This window comes from Stenella coeruleoalba (assembly GCF_951394435.1).
Source record: "Stenella coeruleoalba genome assembly, chromosome: 15".
Taxonomy (NCBI): domain Eukaryota; kingdom Metazoa; phylum Chordata; class Mammalia; order Artiodactyla; family Delphinidae; genus Stenella; species Stenella coeruleoalba.
In genome coordinates this window covers 29,408,780-29,431,705 of record NC_137161.1, presented here as the reverse complement: position 1 = coordinate 29,431,705, position 22,926 = coordinate 29,408,780, and the positions used below count along the sequence as shown (strand labels likewise).

Here is a 22,926-nt window from a genome sequence, read left to right as displayed (position 1 = left end):
TGTATGGAGACAAAAAAGACCCCAAATAGCCAAAGCAGTCTTGAGGGAAAAAAACAGAGCTAGAGGAATCAGGCTCCCTGACTTCAGACTATACTACAAAGCTACAGTAATCAAGACAGTATGGTACTGGCCCCAAAACAGAAATATAGATCAATGGAACAGGATAGAAAGTCCAGAGATAAACCCACGCACCTATGGTCAACTAATCTATGACAAAGGAAGCAAGGATATACAATGGAGAAAACACAGTCTCTTCAATAAGTGGTGCTGGGACAACTGGACAGCTACATGTAAATGAATGAAATTAGAACACTCCCTAACACCATACACAAAAATAAACTCAAAATGGATCAGAGACCTAAATGTAAGACTGGACGCTATAAAACTCAGAGGAAAACATAGGAAGAACACTCTTTGACATAAATCACAGACAGATCTTCTTTGATCCACCTCCTAGAGTAATGGAAATAAAAAGAAAAATAAACAAATGGGACCTAGTGAAACTTCAAAGCTTTTGCAAAGCAAAGGAAACTATAAACAAGGCAAAAGGACAACTCTCAGAATGGGAGAAAATATTTGCAAATGAATCAATGGACAAAGGAATAATCTCCAAAATATATAAACAGCTCATGCAGCTCAATATTAAAAAAACAAACAGCCCAATCAAAAAATGGGCAGAAGGCCTAAACAGACATTTCTCCAAAGAAGACATAGATGGCCAAGAAGCACATGAAAAGCTGCTCAACATCACTAATTATTAGAGAAATGCAAATCAAAACTACAATGAGGTATCACCTCACATCAGTTAGAATGGGCATCATCAGAAAATCTACAAACAACAAATGCTGCAGAGGGTGTGGAGAAAAGGGAATCCTCTTGCACAGTTGGTGGGAATGTAAAGTGATACAGCCACTATGGAGAACAGTATGGAGGTTCCTTAAAAAACTAAAAATCGACACACGGCCCGCCGCCGCCATCTTGAACTGCTGTGAGGTGCTCAGTGTGTCTGCACGTGGCTCTGCACATGCGTCTGCACATGGCCCTTGAAGCTACAGTGTTCGCTGAAGCCAGTTCGCACTAGGAACTCCGGTGTGAAGGGCTGGGCGCGAGGCCTCTGCACGCAGCCCCCTATGAGCAAGTGCATCTAGACCAAGCACAAAGGAAAAAGAAAAAGATACATCAGAAATACATCTGCACGTGGAACAACTCCTACAGAACACCCACTGAACACTGGCAGAAGTCCTCAGACCTCCCAAAAGGCAAGAAACTCCCCCACGTACCTGGGTAGGGCAAAAGAAAAAAGAAAAAAGAGACAAAAGAATAGGGAGGGGACCTGCACCAGTGGGAGGGAGCTGTGAAGGAGGAAAGGTTTCCACACACTAGGAAGCCCCTTCGCAGGCGGAGACTGCGGGTGGCGGAGAGGGGAAGCTTCAGAGCCGCGGAGGAGAGCGCAGCAACAGGGGTGCAGAGGGCAAAGTGGAGAGATTCTCGCACAGAGGATCGGTGCCGACCGGGACTCACCAGCCTGAGAGGCTTGTCTGCTCACCCGCCAGGACGGGTGAGGGCTGGGAGCTGAGGCTCGGGCTTCGGTTGGATCGTAGGGAGAGGACTGGCAGCGCGAACACAGCCTGAAGGGGTTAGTGCACCACGGCTAGCCGGGCGGGAGTCCGGGGAAAAGTCTGGACCTGCTGAAGACGCAAGAGACTTTTTCTTCCCTCTTCGTTTCCTGGTGCGCGAGGAGAGGAGATTAAGAGCGCTGCTTAAAGGAGGTCCAGAGACGGTCTCGAGCCGCGGCTATCAGCACGGATGCCAGAGATGGGCATGAGACGCTAAGGCCGCTGCTGCTGCCACCAAGAAGTCTGTGTGCGAGCACAGGTCACTCTCCACAACTCTCCTCCCGGGAGCCTGTGCAGCACGCCACTGCCAGGGTCCCGGGATCCAGGGACAACTTCCCTGGGAGAACACACGGCGCGCCTCAGGATGGTGCAATGTCACGCTGGCCTCTGCCGCCGCAGGCTCGCCCCGCACTCCGTGCCCCTCCCTCCCCCCAGGCCTGAGGGAGCCAGAACCCCCGAATCAGCTGCTCCTTTAACCCCGTCCTGTCTGAGCGAAGAACAGACACTCTCCGGCGACCTATATGCAGAGGCAGGGCCAAATCCAAAGCTGAACTCCAGAAGCTGTGCGAACAAAGAAGAGAAAGGGAAATTTCTCCCAGCAGCCTCAGGAGCAGAGGATTAAATCTCCACAATTAACTTGATGTACCTGCATTGGTGGAAAACCTAAATAGACAACGAATCATCCCAAATTGAGGAGGTGGACTTTGAGAGCAAGATATATTTTTTCCCCTTTTCCTCGTTTTGTGAGTGTGTATGTGTATGCTTCTGTGTGAGATTTCGTCTGTATAGCTTTGCTTTCACCATTTGTCCTAGGGTTCTGTCCATCCATTTTTGTTTTTCTTTTACTTAAAATTTTTTGTCTTAATAATTATTTTTTATTTTAATAACTTTACCTTACTTTATTTTATCCTCTTTCTTTCTTTCTTCTTTTTCTCCCTTTTATTCTGAGCCATGTGGATGAAAGGCTCTTGGTGCTGCAGCCAGGAGTCAGTGTTGTGCCTCTGAGGTGGGAGAGCCAAATTCAGGACACTGGTCCACAAGAGACATCCCAGCTCCACGTAATATCAAACGGCGAAAATCTCCCAGAGATCTCCATCTCAACACCAACACCCAGCTTCACACAAGGACCAGCAAGCTACAGTGCTGGACACCCTATGCCAAACAACTAGCAAGACAGGAACACAACCCCACCCATTAGCAAAGAGGCTGCCTAAAATCATAATAAGGCCACAGACACCCCAAAACACACCACCAGACGTGGACCTGCCCACCAGAAAGAAAAGATCCAGCCTCATCCACCAGAACACAGGCACTAGTCCCCTCCACCAGGAAGCCTACACAACCCACTGAAGCAACTTTAGCCACTGGAGACAGACACCAAAAACAACGGGAACTACGAACATGCAGCCTGCAAAAAGGAGACCCCAAACACAGTAAGATAAGCAAAATGAGAAGACAGAAAAACACACAGCAGATGAAGGAGCAAGATAAAAACCCACCAGACCTAACAAATGAAGAGGAAATAGGCAGTCTACCTAAAAAAGAATTCAGAATAATGATAGTAAAGATGATCCAAAATCTTGGAAATAGAATAGAGAAAATGAAAGAAACATTTAACAAGGACCTAGAAGAGCTAAAGAGGAAACAAGCAATGATGAACAACACAATAAATGAAATTAAAAATATTCTAGAAGGGATCAATAGCAGGATAACTGAGGCAGAAGAACAGGTAAGTGACCTGGAAGATAAATAGTGGAAATAACTACTGCAGAGCAGAATAAAGAAAAAAGAATGAAAAGAACCGAGGACAGTATCAGAGACCTCTGGGACAACACTAAACGCACCAACATTCGAATTATAGGGGTCCCAGAAGAAGAAGAGAAAAAGAAAGGGACGGAGAAAATATTTGAAGAGATTATAGTTGAAAACTTCCCTAATATGGGAAAGGAAATAGTTATCAAGTCCAGGAAGCACAGAGAGTCCCATACAGGATAAATCCAAGGAGAAACACGCCAAGACACATACTAATCAAACTGTCAAAAATTAAATACAAGGAAAACATATTAAAAGCAGCAAGGGAAAAGCAACAAATAATACACAAGGCAATCCCCATAAGGTTAACAGCTGATCTTTCAGCAGAAACTCTGCAAGCCAGAAGACACTGGCAGGACATATTTAAAGTGATGAAAGGGAAGAACCTCCAACAAAGATTACTGTACTGAGCAAGGATCTCATTCAGATTTGATGGAGAAATTAAAACCTTTACAGACAAGCAAGAGTTAAGAGAATTCAGCACCACTAAACCAGCTTTACAACAAACGCTAAAGGAACTTCTCTAGGCAAGAAACACAAGAGAAGGAAAAGACCTACAATAACAAATGCAAAACAATTAAGAAAATGGGAATAGGAACATACATATCGATAATTACCTTAAATGTAAATGGATTAAATGCTCCCACCAAAAGACATAGACTGGCTGAATGGATACAAAAACAAGACCCATATATATGCTGTCTACAAGAGACCCACTTCAGACCTAGAGACACATACAGACTGAAAGTGAGGGCATGGAAAAAGATATTCCATGCAAATGGAAATCAAAAGAAAGTTGGAGTAGCAATTCTCATATAAGACAAAATAGACTTTAAAATAAAGACTATTACAAGAGACAAAGAAGGACACTACATAATGATCAAGGGGTCGATCCAAGAAGAAGATATAACAATTGTAAATATTTAGGCACCCAACATAGGAGCACCTCAATACATAAGGCAAATACTAACAGCCATAAAAGGGGAAATCGACAGTAACACATTCATAGTAGGGGACTTTAACACCCCACTTTCACCAATGGACAGATCATCCAAAATGAAAATAGATTAAGGAAACACAAGCTTTAAAGGATACATTAAATGAGATGAACTTAATTGATATTTATAGGACATTCCATCCAAAAACAACAGAATACACATTTTTCTCAAGTGCTCATGGAACATTCTCCAGGATAGATCATATCTTGGGTCACAAATCAAGCCTTGGTAAACTTAAGAAAATTGAAATTGTATCAAGTATCTTTTCTGACCACAATGCTATGAGACTAGATATCCATTACAGGAAAAGATCTGTAAAAAATACAAACACATGGAGGCTAAACAATACATTACTTAATAACGAAGTGATCACTGAAGAAATCAAAGAGGAAATAAAAAAATACCTAGAAACAAATGACAATGGAGCCACGACGACCCAAAATCTATGGGATGCAGCAAAAGCAGTTCTAAGAGGGAAGTTTATAGCAATACAATCCTACCTTAAGAAACAGGAAACATCTCGAATAAACAACCTAACCTTGCACCTAAAGCAATTAGAGAAAGAAGAACAAAGAAACCCCAAAGTTAGCAGAAGGAAAGAAATCATAACAATCAGATCAGAAATAAAAAGAAATGAAGGAAATGATAGCAAAAATCAATAAAACTAAAAGCTGGTTCTTTGAGAAGATAAACAAAATTGATAAACCATTAGCCAGACTCATCAAGAAAAAAAAGGAGAAGACTCAAATCAACAGAATTAGAAATGAAAAAGGAAAAGTAACAACTGACACTTCAGAAATACAAAAGATCATGAGAGATTACTACAAGCAACTCTATGCCAATAAAATGGAAAACCTGGAAGAAATGGAAAAATTCTTAGAAATGCACAACCTGCCAAGACCAAATCAGGAAGAATTAGAAAATATGAACAGACCAATCACAAGCACTGAAATTGAAGCTGAGATTAAAAATCTTCCAACAAACAAAAGCCCAGGACCAGATGGCTCCACAGGCGAATTCTATCAAACATATAGGGAAGAGCTAACACCTATCCTTCTCAAACTCTTCCAAAATATAGCAGAAGGAGGGACACTCCCAAACTCATTCTACAAGGCCATCATCACCCTGATACCAAAACCAGACAAAGATGTCACAAAGAAAGAAAACTACGGGCCAATATCACTGATGAATATAGATGCAAAAATCCTCAACAAAATACTAGCAAACAGAATCCAGCAGCACATTAAAAGGATCATACACCATGATCAAGTGGGGTTTATTCCAGGAATGCAAGGATTCTTCAATATATGCAAATCAATCAACGTGATTCACTATATTCACAAATTGAAGGAGAAAAACCATATGATCATCTCAATAGATGCAGAGAACGCTTTTGACAAAATTCAACACCCAATTATGATAAAAACCCTGCAGAAAGTAAGCATAGAGGGAGCTTTCCTCAACATAATAAAGGCCATATATGACAAACCCACAGCCAACATCGTCCTCAATGGTGAAAAACTGAAACCATTTCCACTAAGATCAGGAACAAGACAAGGTTGCCCACTCTCACCACTATTATTCAACATTGTTTTGGAAGTTTTAGCCACAGCAATCAGAGAAGAAAAAGAAATAAAAGGAATCCAAATCCGAAAAGAAGAAGTAAAGCTGTCACTGTTTGCAGATGACATGATACTATACATAGAGTATCCTAAAGATGCTACTAGAAAACTACTAGAGCTCATCAATGAATTTGGTAAAGTAGCAGGATACAAAATTAATGCACAGAAATCTCTGGCATTCCTATACACTAATGATGAAAAATCTGAAAGTGAAATTAAGAAAACACTCCCATTTACCATTGCAACAAAAAGAATAAAATATCTAGGAATAAACCTACCTAAGGAGACAAAAGACCTGTATGCAGAAAATTATAAAACACTGATGAAAGAAATTAAAGATTATACAAATAGATGGAGAGATATACCATGTTCTTGGATTGGAAGCATCAACATTGTGAAAATGACTCTACCACCCAAAGCAATCTACAGATTCAATGCAATCCTATCAAATTACCACTGGCATTTTTCACAGAACTAGAACAAAAAATTTCACAATTTGTATGGAAACACAAAAGACCCCGAATAGCAAAAGCAATCTTGAGAACGAAAAATGGAGATGGAGGAATCAGGCTCCCTGACTTCAGACTATACTACAAAGCTACAGTAATCAAGACAGTATGGTACTGGCACAAAAACAGAAAGATAGATCAATGGAACAGGATAGAAAGCCCAGAGATAAACCCACACACTTATGGTCACCTTATCTTTGATAAAGGAGGCAGGAATGTACAGTGGAGAAAGGACAGCCTCTTCAATAAGTAGTGCTGGGAAAACTGGACAGGTACATCTAGAAGTATGAGATTAGAACACTCCCTAACACCATACACAAAAATAAGCTCAAAATGGATTAAAGACCTAAATGTAAGGCCAGAAACTATCAAACTCTTAGAGGAAAGCACAGGCAGAACATAAATCACAGCAAGATCCTTTTTGACCCACCTCCTAGAGAAATGGAAATAAAAACAAAGATAAACAAATGGGACCTAATGAAACTTAAAAGCTTTTGCACAGCAAAGGAAACCATAAACAAGACCAAAAGACAACCCTCAGAATGGGTGAAAATATTTGCAAATGAAGCAACTGACAAAGGATTAATCTCCAAAATTTACAAGCTCATGCAGCTCAATATCAAAAAAACAAACAACCCAATCCAAAAATGGGCAGAAGACCTAAATAGACATTTCTCCAAAGAAGATATACAGATTGCCAACAAACACTTGAAAGAATGCTCAACATCATTAATAATTAGAGAAATGCAAATCAAAACTACAATGAGATATCATCTCACACCAGTCAGAATGGCCATCATCAAAAAATCTAGAAACAATGAATGCTGGAGAGGGTGTGGAGAAAAGGGAACACTCTTGCACTGCTGATGGGAATGTAAATTGATACAGCCACTATGGAGAACAGTATGGAGGTTCCTTAAAAAACTACAAATAGAACTACCATACGACCCAGCAATCCCACTACTGGGCATATACCCTGAGAAAACCATAATTCAAAAAGAGTCATGTACCAAAATGTTCATTGCAGCTCTATTTACAATAGCCAGGAGATGGAAGCAACCTAAGTGTCCATCATCGGATGAATGGATAAAGAAGATGTGGCACATATATACAATGGAATACTACTCAGCCATAAAAAGAAATGAAATTGAGTTATTTGTAGTGAGGTGGATGGAGCTAGAGTCTGTCATACAGAGTGAAGTAAGTCAGAAAGGGAAAAACAAATACTGTACGCTAACACATATATATGGAATCTAGGGGGAAAAAAAAGGTCATGAAGAACCTAGGGGTAAGATGGGAATGGAGAACCAGACCTGCTAGAGAATGGACTTGAGGATGTGGGGAGGGGGAAGGGTAGGCTGTGACAAAGTGAGAGAGTGGCGTGGACATATATACACTACCAAACGTAGAATAGATAGCTGGTGGGAAGCAGCTGCATAGCACAGGGAGATCAGCTAGGTGCTTTGTGATCACCTGGGGGGGTGGGATGGGGAGGGTAGGAGGGAGGCAGATGCAAGAGGGAGGAGATGTGGGAACATGTGTATATGTATGACTGATTCACTTTGTTATAAAGCAGAAACTAACACACCATTGTGAAGCAATTATACTCCAATAAAGATGTTAAAAAAGAAAAAAAAAAGAAAATTAAGTTAAACAAGCCCCTAATTATAGACTACAGACCATAGGAAAAACAATGAAAAGGATAACAATGAACCCCAAGTCTTTGGAATACAGCCAAACTCAGAAAAAATGCATATAATCTCAATAATGTTTAGTATTAAAGAAGAAAGACTAAAAAACAAGGAATTCAGGATCTAAAGAAATTATAAAAGAACAACAATAATAGAATAAGAGAATGTGGAAAGAGGGAATTTATTATTGTGTGGCTGGACCACACTGACTCTATTTTGTCGGCTCCATCTTAGGTCCATGGTCTTCCCCCCTGAGCATGTGCATTTCTAACAAATTCCTAGATGCTGCTGAGGCTCCTGTTTGGGGCCACACTTTGAGAATCATTGACTTCAAGGCCAGAGAGAGAGAGGACCTGAGGCTGAAGGTCAAGTGGCTGCAGCTGTGAGGAGAGTGGGCTTCAGAGACTAGGAACCATGCAGGCCCTGATGACATGATTTACCTTTTTGAGTTCTTTTCACTATCAATCCATCTACCTGCCAACTCCCTCTAAAGCCAGATAACCTCACCTACTTCAAAAGGGATTTAAGTATCATTAGTTGTAATGAGATTTTATACTAATAAGACTTTATTGCTACCTATAAAATATATACTCTGTTGGTATGCTACCATGCAGTCTGTCCTAAATGAGAGGAACCCAACTTTGCCTGACAGAATAAATGGACGCAATACATTTTGTAAAAAAAAAACACCAAAAACTAAACATCGAATTACCATATGACCCAGCAATCCCACTACTGGGCATATAACCAGAGAAAACCATAATTCAAAAAGACACATGCGGGCTTCCCTGGTGGCGCAGTGGTTGAGAGTCCGCCTGCTGATGCAGGGGACGCAGGTTCGTGCCCTGGTCCAGGACGATCCCACATGCCGCGGAACGGCTGGGCCCGTGAGCCACGGCCGCTGAGCCTGCGTGTCCAGAGCCTGTGCTCCGCAACGGGAGAGGCCACAACAGTGAGAGGCCCGCATACCGCAAAAAACAAATAAACAAACAAACAAAAAGACACATGCACCCCAATGTTCATTGCAGCACTATTTACAACAGCCAGGTCATGGAAGCAACCTAAATGCCCATCAACAGACAAATGGATAAATAAGTTCTGGTACATATATACAATGGAATATTACTCAGCCATAAAAAGGAACGAAAGTGGGTCATTTGTAGAGATGTGGATGGATCTAGAGACTGTCATACAGAGTGAAGTAAGTCAGAAAGAGAAAAACAAATATTGTATATTAATGCATATATGTGGAACCTAGAAAAATGGTACAGATGAACTGGTTTACAGGGCAGAAAATGAGACACAGATGTAGAGAACAAACGTATGGACACCAAGAGGGGAAAGTGGCTGGGGGGGATGGTGGTGGTGTGATGAATTGGGAGATTGGGATTGACATATATACACTAATATGTATAAAATGGATAACTAATAAGAACCTGCTGTATAAAAAAATAAAGTGAAATTCAAAAATTCAAAAAAAAAAAAACTAATGGAAAGCCTGATTACTTCATTCAGATCAACAGGAATTAATTACATGGACTGAAGGGACTGGTAAATATGATTTATAACTTTATGACTTTGGGAAATATACTAGCTTTAATCTTAGTTTTTCAGAAAAAAACTTTTCTCTTAGGCTATTACCTACAACAGGTTGATAAAGTATGCCTTTGTAAACAAAGAGAAAACATTTATCTTCTTCTCTCTACCTGGTTGATCCTGCTAGTAGTATATGCTTGTCTCAAAGATTAAGCCATGTATGTCTAAGTATGCATGGCTGGTACAGTGAATCTGCAGATGGCTCATTAAATCAGTTATGGTTCCTTTGGTCACTCATTATTGCAACTGGATTACAACTAGTTATATCAATCATTGTATTAATTTGTTCTTTGTTTCCAGATTGTTTGTGCTTTGTACTTTGTCAATGTTACTAACTGCATTACTTATATCCTATTTTATAAGATTGTTGTCTCTTACAGTACCCAGTGTGAAACAAGGTCTCCAACAAAACTTTTATGGCTAAACATCTTGAGGAAACAGATCACATTTATAACATAAAATAATTGTAATAATGTGATTCTAAGTATGGGAAGAAGCAACAAGGGAAAATGTCTCCTGGATCATAATTGACAGAGGATCCAGAGAATCTTTAATTATTGATAGGGCCTAATCCAACAATTAGCACCTGGAGTTGCATTTTAAGAATTTTTGCCTGATCTAGGATGAGCCTCCCAGTGCTGTGGGACAAAATTTGATCATGAAGTGTCTCCCAAATATTGGTCAAATTCCTGACCAAGAGGAGAGGATCTAAGAAATGGAATGTTTCCTGCCATATCAGCCATTAGACTGCAGCCACTCCCTATGGTGAGCCCCGAGGAAACTCAGGATTTGAAAATACAGGATACAGGCCCCAGATAGCTGAGGTGCATATCAAAGGAATGACTTTAGTGAGCCCAGGCTCTTGCATCTTCCCACACATAGAAAAGCACTAAATTCCTTAACTTGAGATGTTGCCTCCTGGGCTTGAAGTCCTCAAAATTCCCGTTGAATAAAACATAACTCTCAACTTTTAGGCTGTGAATATTCTTTAAGTCTACAGGTGTAAAGTAGACACTTTCCAAAGAGGAACAAGAGAAGCAACATTTGGAACACTGGCACTGATGGTGGACATTCCCAGAAAGATCCATTTGACGAGACACAACAAGAAGCAGTTACAACGGTCATCGCCCCTTTTTCCACAAGACTGTGGAATGGACATTGACAGTGGGGAACTGTAACAGGAAAGAGCAAATTCTGACTCCATGTTGGTTCTGTTTCCTTTACTTTAACCTTTGCTTTTCGTTGCTTTTGTTATTATTATAATCACTGTCTATAGCTGTAAGCATACAAAATGGCCTGCCACAGGGAACCCTGCCCCTCTGCCTGACTGTTAAACTAGAAGGCCTTTATTCAGCTCACAGAGAGATATTCTGACCCTGCCCACCTGTGAATGGGCTGCAGAAAAGAAGAAATTAACACATCCCCTTCCCATGTGGGCTGAGGGAGGAGATTTTGCAAGACAAATGGTCTTTTTACTTTACTTCCTCACCTCTCCCCCCTCTCTGTTCTATAAGAGAAACTGGCATCCAGACCCTGATAAGACGTTTTTGGGGTACGCTAGTCTGCTATCTTTTCGGTCTGCCAGCTTTCTGAATGAAGATGCTATTCCTTGCCTCAACACCTCGTCTCCCAATTTATTGGCTTGTCGTGCTGCAAGCAGAGCAAGCTTGGACTCAGTAACAATACACGAAGCAAAAACTAACAGAACTAAAAGGAGAAATAGACAAATCCACAATTATAATCAAAGACTTTAATATTCCACTCTCAGTAATTGATAGTAGTAGACAGAAAATCAACAAGGATACAGAACTGAACTCCACCACCAACCAGCTGGATCTAATTGACATTTATACAATACTTCACTCAAAAACAATATACACGTCACTCAAAAACAAAATATACATTCTTTCTTTTTGTTTTTATTCCTGTTGGGATTTTATTTTTAACCATTTAAAAATATTGAAGTATAGTTAAGTTACAATGTTGTGTTAGCTTCAGGTGTACAGCAAAGTGATTCATATATATATATATATATATATATATATATATATACACACACACTTTTTTCAGATTTTTACAAGACATTGAATATAGTTCCCTGTGCTATACAGTAGGTCCTTGTTTTTGTTGCTTCTTTTTATTGAAGTATAGTTGATTTACAATGTGTTAATTTCTGCTATACAGCAAAGTGATTCAGTTATCCATATATATACATTCTTTTTATAATATTCTTTTCCATTATGGTTTATCACAGGATATTGAATACAGTTCTCTGTGCTATATAGTAAGACCTTGTTGTTTATCCATTCTATATATAATAGCTTATATCTGCTAGCCCCAAACTCCCACTCCATCCCTCCTCTAACCCCTTTTCCCTTGGCAACCACAAGTCTGTTCTCTATGTCTGTGAGTCTGTCTCTGTTTCGTAGATAGGGTCATTTGTGTCATAACTTGTTTAAAATGTACAGTCTTTACAAAAGCACATGGAACACATTGACCAACAGACTATACTGTGGGTTATAAAATAATATCTAATTGATAAAACAATATCACAACTTTAATCAAAATTCCAGCAGGAATTTTTGTAAATACAGACAAGCTGAATCTAAAATTCAAATGGAAAGCAAAGGAACTGGAATAGCCAAAACAATTTGGTAAAAGAAGAATAAAGGTGGAGGAATCATACTACCTGATTTTAAGAATTACCATAAAGTTACAATAATCAAGACACGTAGACCAGGGGGACATAATAGAGAATCTAAATATAGGTCCACACAAATATGGCCAACTGATTTTTTAAAATACTGTATTTTAAAATATTTAAAGACTCACAAAAAGTTGCAAAGAATAATACAGAGATTTAACCTATACCTTTTACACAGCTTCCCTCAAGATCCCCCATTGATAGTGTTTTACATAACCCAAAACCAGGAAACTGACAAAGTCAGTTTGTTTATTTATTTATTTATTTATGGCTGTGTTGGGTCTTCGTTGTTGTGCGTGGGCTTTCTCTAGGTGCAGTGAGCGGGGGCTACTCTTCGATGTGGTGCGTGGGCTTCTCATTGTGGTGGATTCTCTTTGTTGCAGAGCATGGGCTCTAGGCATGTGGTCTTCAGCAGTTGTGGCACGTGGGCTCAGTAGTTGTGGCTCATGGGCTCAGTAGTTGTGGTTCGCGGGCTCTAGAGTGCAGGCTCAGTAGTTGTGGTGCACGGGCTTAGTTGCTCCGTGGCATGTGAGACCTCCTGGCCCAGGGCTCGAACCCATCTCCCCTGCATTGGCAGGCGGATTCTTAACCACTGCGCCACCAGGGAAGTCCCAAGTCAGTTGATTTTTGACAAACGTTCAAAGGCAATTCAAAGGAGAAAAGCTAGTCTTTACAACAAGTGGTTCAAGAACTACTAGGTATCATATGTAAAATAATGAAACTTGACTTAAACTTCACACCTTATACAAATATTAACTGACATGGATTATAGATCTAAATGTAAAACTGAAGACTATCAAACTTTTAGAATAGTAGGAAAAAATGTTTATTACCCGTGATTAGGTAATGAGTCTTAGATATGACACCAAAAGCATGATCCATGAAAGAAAAAAAATCGATAATCTAGGCTTCATCAAAACTAAAAAATTTAAATAAAAATCACAATGAGACACCCACTGGGATCTATCAAAATCAACCAAACAAACAAAAACAGAAACAGAAAATAACGTGTTGGCAAGGATGTAGACAAACGAACCTTTGTGCACTATTGGTGGGAATGTAAAATGGTACAGCTGCCATGGAAAATAGTATGGTGATTCCTCAAAAAATTAAAAATAAAATTCCCATATGATCCAGCAATTCTACTTCGGGGTATATATCCAAAAGAATTGAAAGCATGGTCTTGAGATATTTGTATACCCATGTCCATAGCAACATTATTCACAATAGCCAAAATGTGGAAGCAACCTAAGTGTCCATGGGTGGATGAATGGGTAAACAAAATGTGGTATATACATACAAAGGGATACCATTGTATTTCAATGATCAATGTGACTTTTTTAAAAAGGAAGGAAGGAATTCCCCCACAGTCCAGTGGTTAGGACTTGGTGCTTTTACTGCTGGGCCTGGGTTCAATCCCTGGTCAGGGAAGTAAGATCCCACAAGGTGTGTGGCATGCCCCCCACCCCCCAAAAAAAGGAAATTCTGACACATGATGCAACATGGATAAACCTTGAAGACATCATGCTAAGTGAATAACCCAGTCACAAAAAAGACAAATACTGTATGATTTCACTTATATGAGATATCTAGAATAGTCAAATTCATAGAGACAGAAAGTAGAATGGTAGTTGTCAGAGGCTCGAAGGAGGGGGAAATAGGGAGTTGATTTCTTGGGTAGATAATAACATTAGAGTTACTTTGGAAAATGACCTTGTTCTGAAATGATATATGTTTAAATGTTTAGAGATGAAGTGTTGTGATGGCTGCAACTTACTTTCAAATGAGAGGCAGAGAGAGGCAGACTGCAAATGTACAGAGAGCAACAGATTTAAGAGACAGAGTGATGTTAGAGGAAACAGACTGAAAGAACTACCTAGGTTCCTGCTGCCTTTCCTTCTTTCATTTCTTTGTAAAAATAATGTCAAATTTACCAACTTTTGAAGGCCCTGTCACTGTCTTGGTGAGGCTGCCCTCTGCTGGAGGTAGGGGAAGCTGCAGAGTGGATCTTTTCTTCCTCTGGCAATTGATTCCCTATTTTACTGTATTTGGCATGTAATTCTTTTGAGGAATCACCATATTGTTTTAGTTCGTGGTATGAGTTTAAGGCCATTCTGTAGTTTCATTAAAAAATAGCATTTAACATGTATTGAGCACCTACTAAGTCCCAAGCACTGAACTTTAGCTTTACATGAATGTCTCATTTAATTATAATAATCTTATAGGTAGATATCACTATTATTCCTATTTTACTTTTGAGGAAACTGAGGCATAGAGAGACTAAGAAATGTTCCCAAAGACATTGGGAACAAAGTAGTATGAAGGGGAGCTGGGATTCAAACCCAGGCAGATTGCACCAGGTTTGTAACCACTAAGCTACGTAGCCTCTCACCACGCTTTCTCTATTTTTAACTTATTCATATGGATTTCTGGATTGAAGCAGTGAGCAGGAAAATCATGCAAACACTCCCATATCTCTTGGAGATTTTTAATTTCTACTATAAACTCACAAAAGGGTCCCGGAAGCCACAAGTGTGACTCAATCAGCTCAAGTCATCCCCAAATTAGTTTTCTGGAGCAGATATTCTACTTGCAAAGATCATCCAAAAACAAAAACTTAAATTTTGCCAGGTCAGGAAGTAACTGAAATACTGGAAATTGTTTGTTATTATTGGCTATATAATTTTATTTTTTATTGAAGTATAGTTGATTTACAATGTTGTTAGTTTCAGGTGTACAGCAAAGTGATTCAGATATATATATGTGTATATATATATATATATATATATATATATATATATATATATATACACACACACACACACACACATACATACAAATTCTTTTTCATTACAGGTTTTTTACAAGATATTGAATATAGTTCCCTGTGCTATATAGTAGGTCCTTGTTGGTTATTTTATGTAGAGTAGTGTGTACCTGTTAATCCCAAACTCCCAATTTATCTCTCCCCCTGACCTTTCCCCTTTGGTAACCATAAGATTGCTTTCTATGTCTGAGTCTGTTTCCATTCTGTAAATAAGTTCAGTTGCATCATTTTTTTAGATTCCACATATAAGTGATATCATATATTTGTCTTTGTCTGATTTACTTCACCTAGAATGATAATCTGTAGGTACATCCATATTGCTGCAAATGGCATTATTTCATTCTTTTTTATGGCTGAGTAATAGTCCATTGTGTATGTACACCACATCTTCTTTATCCACTCATCTGTTGATGGACACTTAGATCGCTTCTGTGTCTTGGAGATCGTAAATAGTGCTATGAACATTGGGGTGCATATATCTTTTCTCATTAGAGTTCTCGTCTTTTGCAGATATATGCCCAGGAGTGGGATTGCTGGATCATACGGCAACTATATTTTTAGTTTTTTAAGGAATCTCCATACTGTTCTCCATAGTGGCTACACCAATTTACATTCCCACCAACAGCGTAGGAGGATTCCCTTTTCTCCACACGCTCTCCAGCATTTATTGTTTGTAGACTTTTTTTTTTAAATGTGGGGGAATGATGATTTATTGAAGGCCTACTATGGGCCGAGTGATTTATTTGTAGACTTTTTGATGATGGCCATTCTGACCATATGAGGTGATCCCTCATTGTAGTTTTGATTTACATTTCTCTAATAATTAGCAATGCTGAGCATCTTTTCATGTGCCTGTTGGTCTTCTGTATGTCTTCTTTGGAGAAATGTATACTTAAGTTTTCTGCCCATTTTTTGGTGGGGTTGTCTTTTTTTTTGATATTGAGTTGTATGAGCTGTTTGTATATTTTGGAAATTAAGTCTTTGTTGGTCACATCGTTTGCAAATATTTTCTTCCAGTCCATATGTTGTCTGGGAAATTTGTCATTTAAAAAAATTTCCGAAGTGCTGAATGTCACAGGCAGCAATAAAATATTCAGAGGGAAAAAACCATGTGTCTCACACAAAGAAGTGACAATCCTGATAAATGATGATAAAAGAGACGTATATAGAACAGCTGCTTACAAACTGCTGTTTTCAAAAATATGTATTTTAATGACCTTTGCCAAACAATAATTTGAAGATATTTTACATGAAACTCTTCTTGACAAATTAAATTTGTCTACTATTAAAAGTTAGAATTAAACTATGTTTTTAGACAAAATTATATTTGAAAGTATCACATTTTTCAGATTAAAAAACAAGCTAGTGATATGCTGTTTGTTGCTATTGATAATTTTTGCAGAATTTCAGAAAGTGTGAATCCCTGATTGCCAAAATATATGACTGTCTCAAATTTCATTTCGCCTTATTTTAAAGAAGTCCCCACAAAACAATTCTGCCTATCCCATTCTAAATACTGTAAGTTGTGAGAAACAGTGCTTCTAAAAAAATTGGTTTGTACCGGTTATTCATCCATAGCTCTCAGTTCCACAGGAGGCTGGAGGCCTGCACACATTTCCCAGCCTTCCTTGCCAGCTGGCTTCCATTATGACAGTAACATAGGAGTCACTGACAAAAGATTTGTTTTTAAAGCCAGAGGAAGGGCAAATCCACATTTCCCCTCAGCTTCTGGTACTTCTGGCAGCTGCAGCAGCAATGGCGGCGGTTAAACGTGGCTCCTGGGTTCCTTCCTGCATAGGCACTGCAGTTCCAGCAGCAGCAACGGGTCAGCCAGCACCAGCACTTGCGGGCTTGGCTCTGGCAGTGACAGGCAAAGGTGCAATAGTCATGGTTGACGTTTATACCTCAGTTATGGGTTTCCCAGACACAAAGTCCCACTCTCAGACCATTTTCTCCCGCATGAGCCAGCATTAAAAAAGAGTGTGAATATAACACTTCCCTCAGCGAGGGAAAATGCCCAAAGAATGGTCGAAGATTATTAGATATCAGTGACCCACAGAGCCACTGTAGAGTACTGGTGAGGGTGGGGCTTATGCAGCTCTGCCTTTCTTTATGTCACGTTATTGGGCCCCATGGCAGTATGGTGTTCTTCCTTACAGGTTCTTGATCTCAAGGCTTTGCAAACTGCACTATGAATTTACCCAGACATGGATGTTCACATTCATGGCTTATGCATTTACCTGCATTGAGGAAATAATCATTGGAGCACCCCTTGGGAGAAATGCCTGTTTGTCTCAGGATTTGGGATTGCAAATATCGCTTCTGATTTCCTATTTGGGAAGGAAAAAGAGTTCCAAGCTTGACTCTTCCTACCAGAATTCAGAATTGCCCTCATTTTAGCAGTTAACTAGGCTTGTTTCCTAGGTATCCATTTCACTTCTGTACTTGCGTCAGGAAAATAAACACAGGGTAAGTTCAGGGGGAAATTTCCCAAAGATTTCAGGGAACATTGTATACACACAGAAAATTTGGAGTATACTGCAAAAATATGGGGAATGAGTTTAGGCTTACTGAGGTCTAGGTGGTCTCCTTGACGGAACAGACTGAGGAGGCACCCGGCACCCATTCATGTGGCAAATACATTCTTTTCTGTCCACTTGGACTACTACTAGCAGTATGCCTTGCCCTGGCAGCAGTGTATCACCACAACCCAGTCTAAGAGGTGAATAACTCTGCAAAACCTAATCCTCAAGACCCTGACCACCCAACCCAAGGACACAATGGTGGTCCACTTTGCTGACATCATGCTGCTTTTCCTAGAGAATTGGAAGCGGCAAGAATCCTGCGTGTTTTGGTAAAACACCTATGCTTTTTTTTTCTGGCCATATCGCGAGGCTTGCAGGTGCTTGCGGGATCTTAGTTGCCTGACCAGGGATTGAACCCGTGCCACAGCAGTGAAAGCACCAAGTCCTAACTACTGGACCACCACGGAACTTCCCAAAACACCTATGCTTGATTGGGGACATAAATCCTGGGAAAAAAGTGCTCACTCAACCAAGTTTTTGGGGGTCAGCATACCTCTCCCAACAAGTGAAACACAAATTCCACTTGTCCCCTATCCTCTCTATCCTATTGTGCACAAAGCACAGTAGGCCTCTTCAAATTTTGGTGAAAGCATTTACATTTGGGTATTGTGCTCCAAATGCATTTATTGGGTAGCCCTCAAATCTACTACTAAGTGGGGCCTTGAGCAAGAGAAGATTCTCTCTAGGAGGTACAAGCTCACGTTGTCTGTAGCAGATCCAAACCGTATTTGGAACTTGAGGTAAGAATCAGAAGAGATCCTGGTGTTTCTGAGCAAGACTGCCCATCAGGTTAACTACTAGGGTTCTACTGGAGATTAAGCATTCTTCCATGGGACACCACATAACTCTGCAACCTGGACTGGGTATGATCTGACAGCTTACCTGTGCACCTAGCAGCACCTTACAATCCATTAAATGCAGGTACAGATGGCATTAGGCTTGAATTAACCCTGAAGTTACTAAACTGCCTATTTGTGCCGAAACCAGTAAGATGGCCGTGGGTGGAGAACAAAAATGTTCAAGCTTGGTTTACAGGTAGCTCTGCATGACCTGCTGCCATCAGCAGTGAATGCTAAGGAATTATAGCCCCATGCAGGACACCAGTGAAGGAAAAACAGCCCAAACACAGAGTTTCAAGAAGGTATGACACTGTCTCCTGTACCTGAAGACAGATGGCTTGTCTGGATCCTGATAGACGAGCAGGGACTTCCCCAAACAGGCTCAATGTCCCATGTGAAAGCTCACCAAAGGCTTCCTCTGCAGGGGACCAGATGGCCCACTCCTCACCATGACAAAGCCCAAGGCTGTGGGCATAAACCATGGCCCACAATGTGTGCCTATCCTCTCACCCTAGAAATTACGCTGAGCACCTGAAATCCAGGACTCCACTGTGCCTGGGCTCAGTGCCAGGGAAGAGAAGAGCTATTACTAGCCTAAGGAGGGAGGCCACTGCCCTCAGGGATGCGATACCCTGATGGGGACTGTGTCCTAGGCACTATGATAACCATGGCCCTTTGCTTGCATCTCTATTACCTGCTTCCTTACCTGAACGTGAGGGATTGCCCATATTCCCTAAAAGGTTTTCATTTCTTGAGGGTCTCAGGTCCTATCTACAACATGGGAATTAGGGAAAGAAGCAAGGATTCTGTTTTGTTTTTTCCTCTGCTGGTATCTAGGCAAAGTTCAGTGAATGGTGGCAAAGGGACATAAGCTCTGGCTCAGAGAAACATGTCTCTTTCTCACCCTGGATGCTCTTGGAGGGCCTGCACCTGAGTAGGGGCTGTGGATCTGTATGCTCACTTATTCAACCTCGTGAACTTTATTTTAATATTTATTTATTTAGGCTGCGCCGGGTCTTAGTTGAGGCCTGCGGGATCTTTTAGTTGTGGCATGCGGACTCGTAGCTGCGGCATGCATGCAGGATCTAGATTCCCAACCAGTGATTGAACCCGGGCCCCCTCCATTGGGAGCACGGAGTCTTACCCACTGGACCACCAGGCAAGTCCCTAAGCTTGTGAACTTTAATCACAAGTATTTCTGGTTTGCTCCAAGTGCTTGACAAGCCACACTGACCTTATAAAGGTCAATCAAGCCTCTGCCAGCACCAATCTGGTGTGTGGTCCAAGGAAGCTGCACTGCCAGGGTAAATGTGGGTCACTGAGGCCAAGGGTGGAGAGGGCCACCAGAAGAAATGGGGTCTTCTTGCCTTCTGTGTCTTGGGCACACCAGACCCTGGCCAGTAAAACTCAGGGTCAAGCAGAAGCGTATCTTTGGCCAATGGCTACTTTGTGGCTCAGTTACTGGGTGATATCTGCTCCTTGCTGGAGCCTGAAAGCCCTAGATCAGGGGTCAACAAACTTTTTCTGTAAAAAGTCATATAGGACTTCCCTGGTGGTCCAGTGGTTAAGACTCTGCACTTCCACTGCAGGAGGCACAGGTCTGATCCCTGGTAGGGGAAGCTCTGCATGCCGCATGGTGCGCCCCCCCAAAAAAGTCATATAATTGGGGTGGGGCAGCTAAATTAGGAGTTTAGGATTAAAATATACACATTACTATATATAAAACAGATAACCAGCAAGGACCTACTGTACAGCACAGGGAACTATATTATCTTGTAATAACTTATAACGGAAAGGAATCTAAAAAAGAATAGATGTATAACTCAATCACTCTTCCGTACACCTGAAACTAACAAAACATTGTAAATCAACTATATTTCAATTTAAAAAGGCATATAACAGTATTTTAGACTTTGCAACTCATAAGGTCTCTGTTGCACCTGCTCATCTCTGCCACTGTAGTATGAGAGCAGTCAATGAATAACTGTGGCTGTGTTCCAATACACTTTATTTACAAAAAGAAACAATAGGCCAGATTTGGCCCAAGGACTGCAATATGCCAACCACTGGACCCTGAGGATACTCAGGAGATGACCTGGCTGCCGAGGGGACTATGCTCCTCTGTGAGATGGAAACTTCTTTTTTTTTTTTTTTTTTTTTTTTTTGAGATGGAAACTTCTAAGGTCTGGTGCTTTGCTAAGAGTTGTACATGGGTGCAGAACAGGGCACTGTGTGTGTGGAGTTTCTGACCAAGTGGTGGGTGCTGAGGCCCAAAAGTGAAGGCTGCATTGGAATAGGTAGAGCCTCCTCCTTCATAAGAAACAACTGCTTTATTTCAGATCAGGCCCAACCCCCCTACCCCCACGGTCCCTGGGTGGACACTGTCCTTACTGGGCCCTCAGGAGCCCTTGTGCTGTGGCCTGACCACCAGCCCCTCTCTGGTGATGGCCCAATTGTAGCTCTTGGGGGAGTCCAACGCTTCTTCCACCCGCGCCTCCAGGTTCTCTCGGGTGATGAAGTTTTTTGCCTCCTCCTATTGGAAGAGAGAAGGCCAACTGAATGGAAGCCCTCAGAACATGCCTGCTAGCCTTTAGCCCACTGAGGGAGGGGCTCCAGCTCTCCTATGGGAAAGATGTCTGCAGCCCAGGTCTTCTCTGAGCACCCCGCTGACCTTCCAGTGGAAGAATATCAGGCAGCTTTGCCACATTCAGTTCTCTTAGACAATCATCCCCTGGACATTTCGGCCAAAACCCAGACACACCAGCTGTGACAATTCACTGGGTGGAATCAGTCTCTCAATATTGCCTAGATCTCTCAACCTCTCTCAAACTGTCCTCCCTCTATTACTTTAACTCAAGCCTCATCCATTCTCGCTGGATCACTTCTAACTGATCTCCCTGCTTTTAAGTCTCACACCTGGCATCCCAGGCCAAAATGTTTAAACCCTTCGGTGACTTTCCCACTCTCACAGCAAAATATAAACTCCTTGGGGAACGTGGGGGCCAGTCTCACAGACAGTGGCTAGCCAAGTGGCTAGCCACGTGAACACTACTGCATTGTCAACTCTCACCTCCGGGTCTTCGCGCCTGACAGACACTCTCCCTGCACGCCTCCTCTTCCAAATCCTCACCTGCTAACCCCGTGTCAAGACTCAAGGCTACTCTCTTCCAACTCTGCATGTAGCCGCGGCCCCACCTCCCCCACCTGGCTGCGCGCAGGACTCGCGGCACCGGCAGAGTTCGCGGCCTGCAGCCCCACCCTCTGGAGACACGGCCCACCTGCAGCTGCAGCACTTCACGCTCCTTGAGCTGCACCCAAGCCTGCGCCTCTCGGGCCTGCCGGGCCTCCTCCTCCGCCTGCCGCCGCTCCTGCTCCCGCGCCTCCTGCCGCAGCCTGGCCATCCTGGGAGGAGTGAGAGGACGAGGTTGAGCGTGGCTGGGTGTCTCCGGGCCGGCAAGGCGTCCCCGCCCCGCCTCCCGCCCCACTCACCGCAGCTCGCGCAGCCGCTGGTTCTCCGCCTGGTTCCAGGCCATCAGCTCGCGGTGCTCAGCGGCGTCCTCCAGTGCCTTGCGCTCTGCCAAGACACCGGTCCGGGCCTCGTGCACCTTCTTGCGCACCTCGGACACGAACTCCAGCCTGGACGGAGACGCGCCCAAGGTCGGCACTCTCTTCGCCCGCCCGCCCTAACACACACGCCGGACGGCACCGCTTCCCCCTCCGTCACACACACCTGAGGGCGCGCACCGTCTGGCGGTACTGCCGGTAACGCTCCGTCAGCACGAAGAATTCCGCAGGATCCACAGCGGGTGGGGTCGCCACGCGCCCAACCTTGGACTTGGCCGGCGGGTCGTGGCGGGTCTTGCGGCAGCGCGCGGGGAGCAGAAACGGGGCTGGGGGCCGACCCACGGGCCGCGCGCCCAGGGCGCTCAGCGCGCGAAACATGGCCAGACCACCTAGCGTCCGGCGCGCCGCAGGGCATCACTGGGGCCCGGAAGTGGCCGCGGGGCACCACGGGACGCGTAGTCCGCGGGCTCCGACCCCACCCTCTGTTGCCCGCTGACATTTGCGTCCGCCCCGCCCCCCGGAACCTGGCTGTGTCCCCCCTGGGGGACCGGGTTCCGACCTGC

General features: G+C 42.4%; 1 protein-coding gene across 2 annotated transcripts; it reads right to left on the bottom strand.

The window, feature by feature from the left end:
* Positions 1-20,969: 20,969 nt before the first annotated feature.
* On the bottom strand, positions 20,970-22,926 carry MRPS26 (mitochondrial ribosomal protein S26). Of its 2 annotated transcripts, none has more exons than XM_079945397.1 (4): positions 22,530-22,926; positions 22,289-22,435; positions 22,071-22,201; positions 20,970-21,326 (listed from the first exon to the last, which is right to left on the bottom strand). In XM_079945397.1, exons 1-4 carry the CDS (start codon positions 22,739-22,741, stop codon positions 21,187-21,189), a joined length of 630 nt encoding a protein of 209 aa, XP_079801523.1. In that variant the 5' UTR covers positions 22,742-22,926; the 3' UTR covers positions 20,970-21,186. The 2 variants fall into 2 exon arrangements, with proteins under 2 accessions (XP_079801523.1, XP_079801524.1); XM_079945398.1 differs by having other exon boundaries at positions 20,970-21,332; positions 22,078-22,201; positions 22,530-22,830.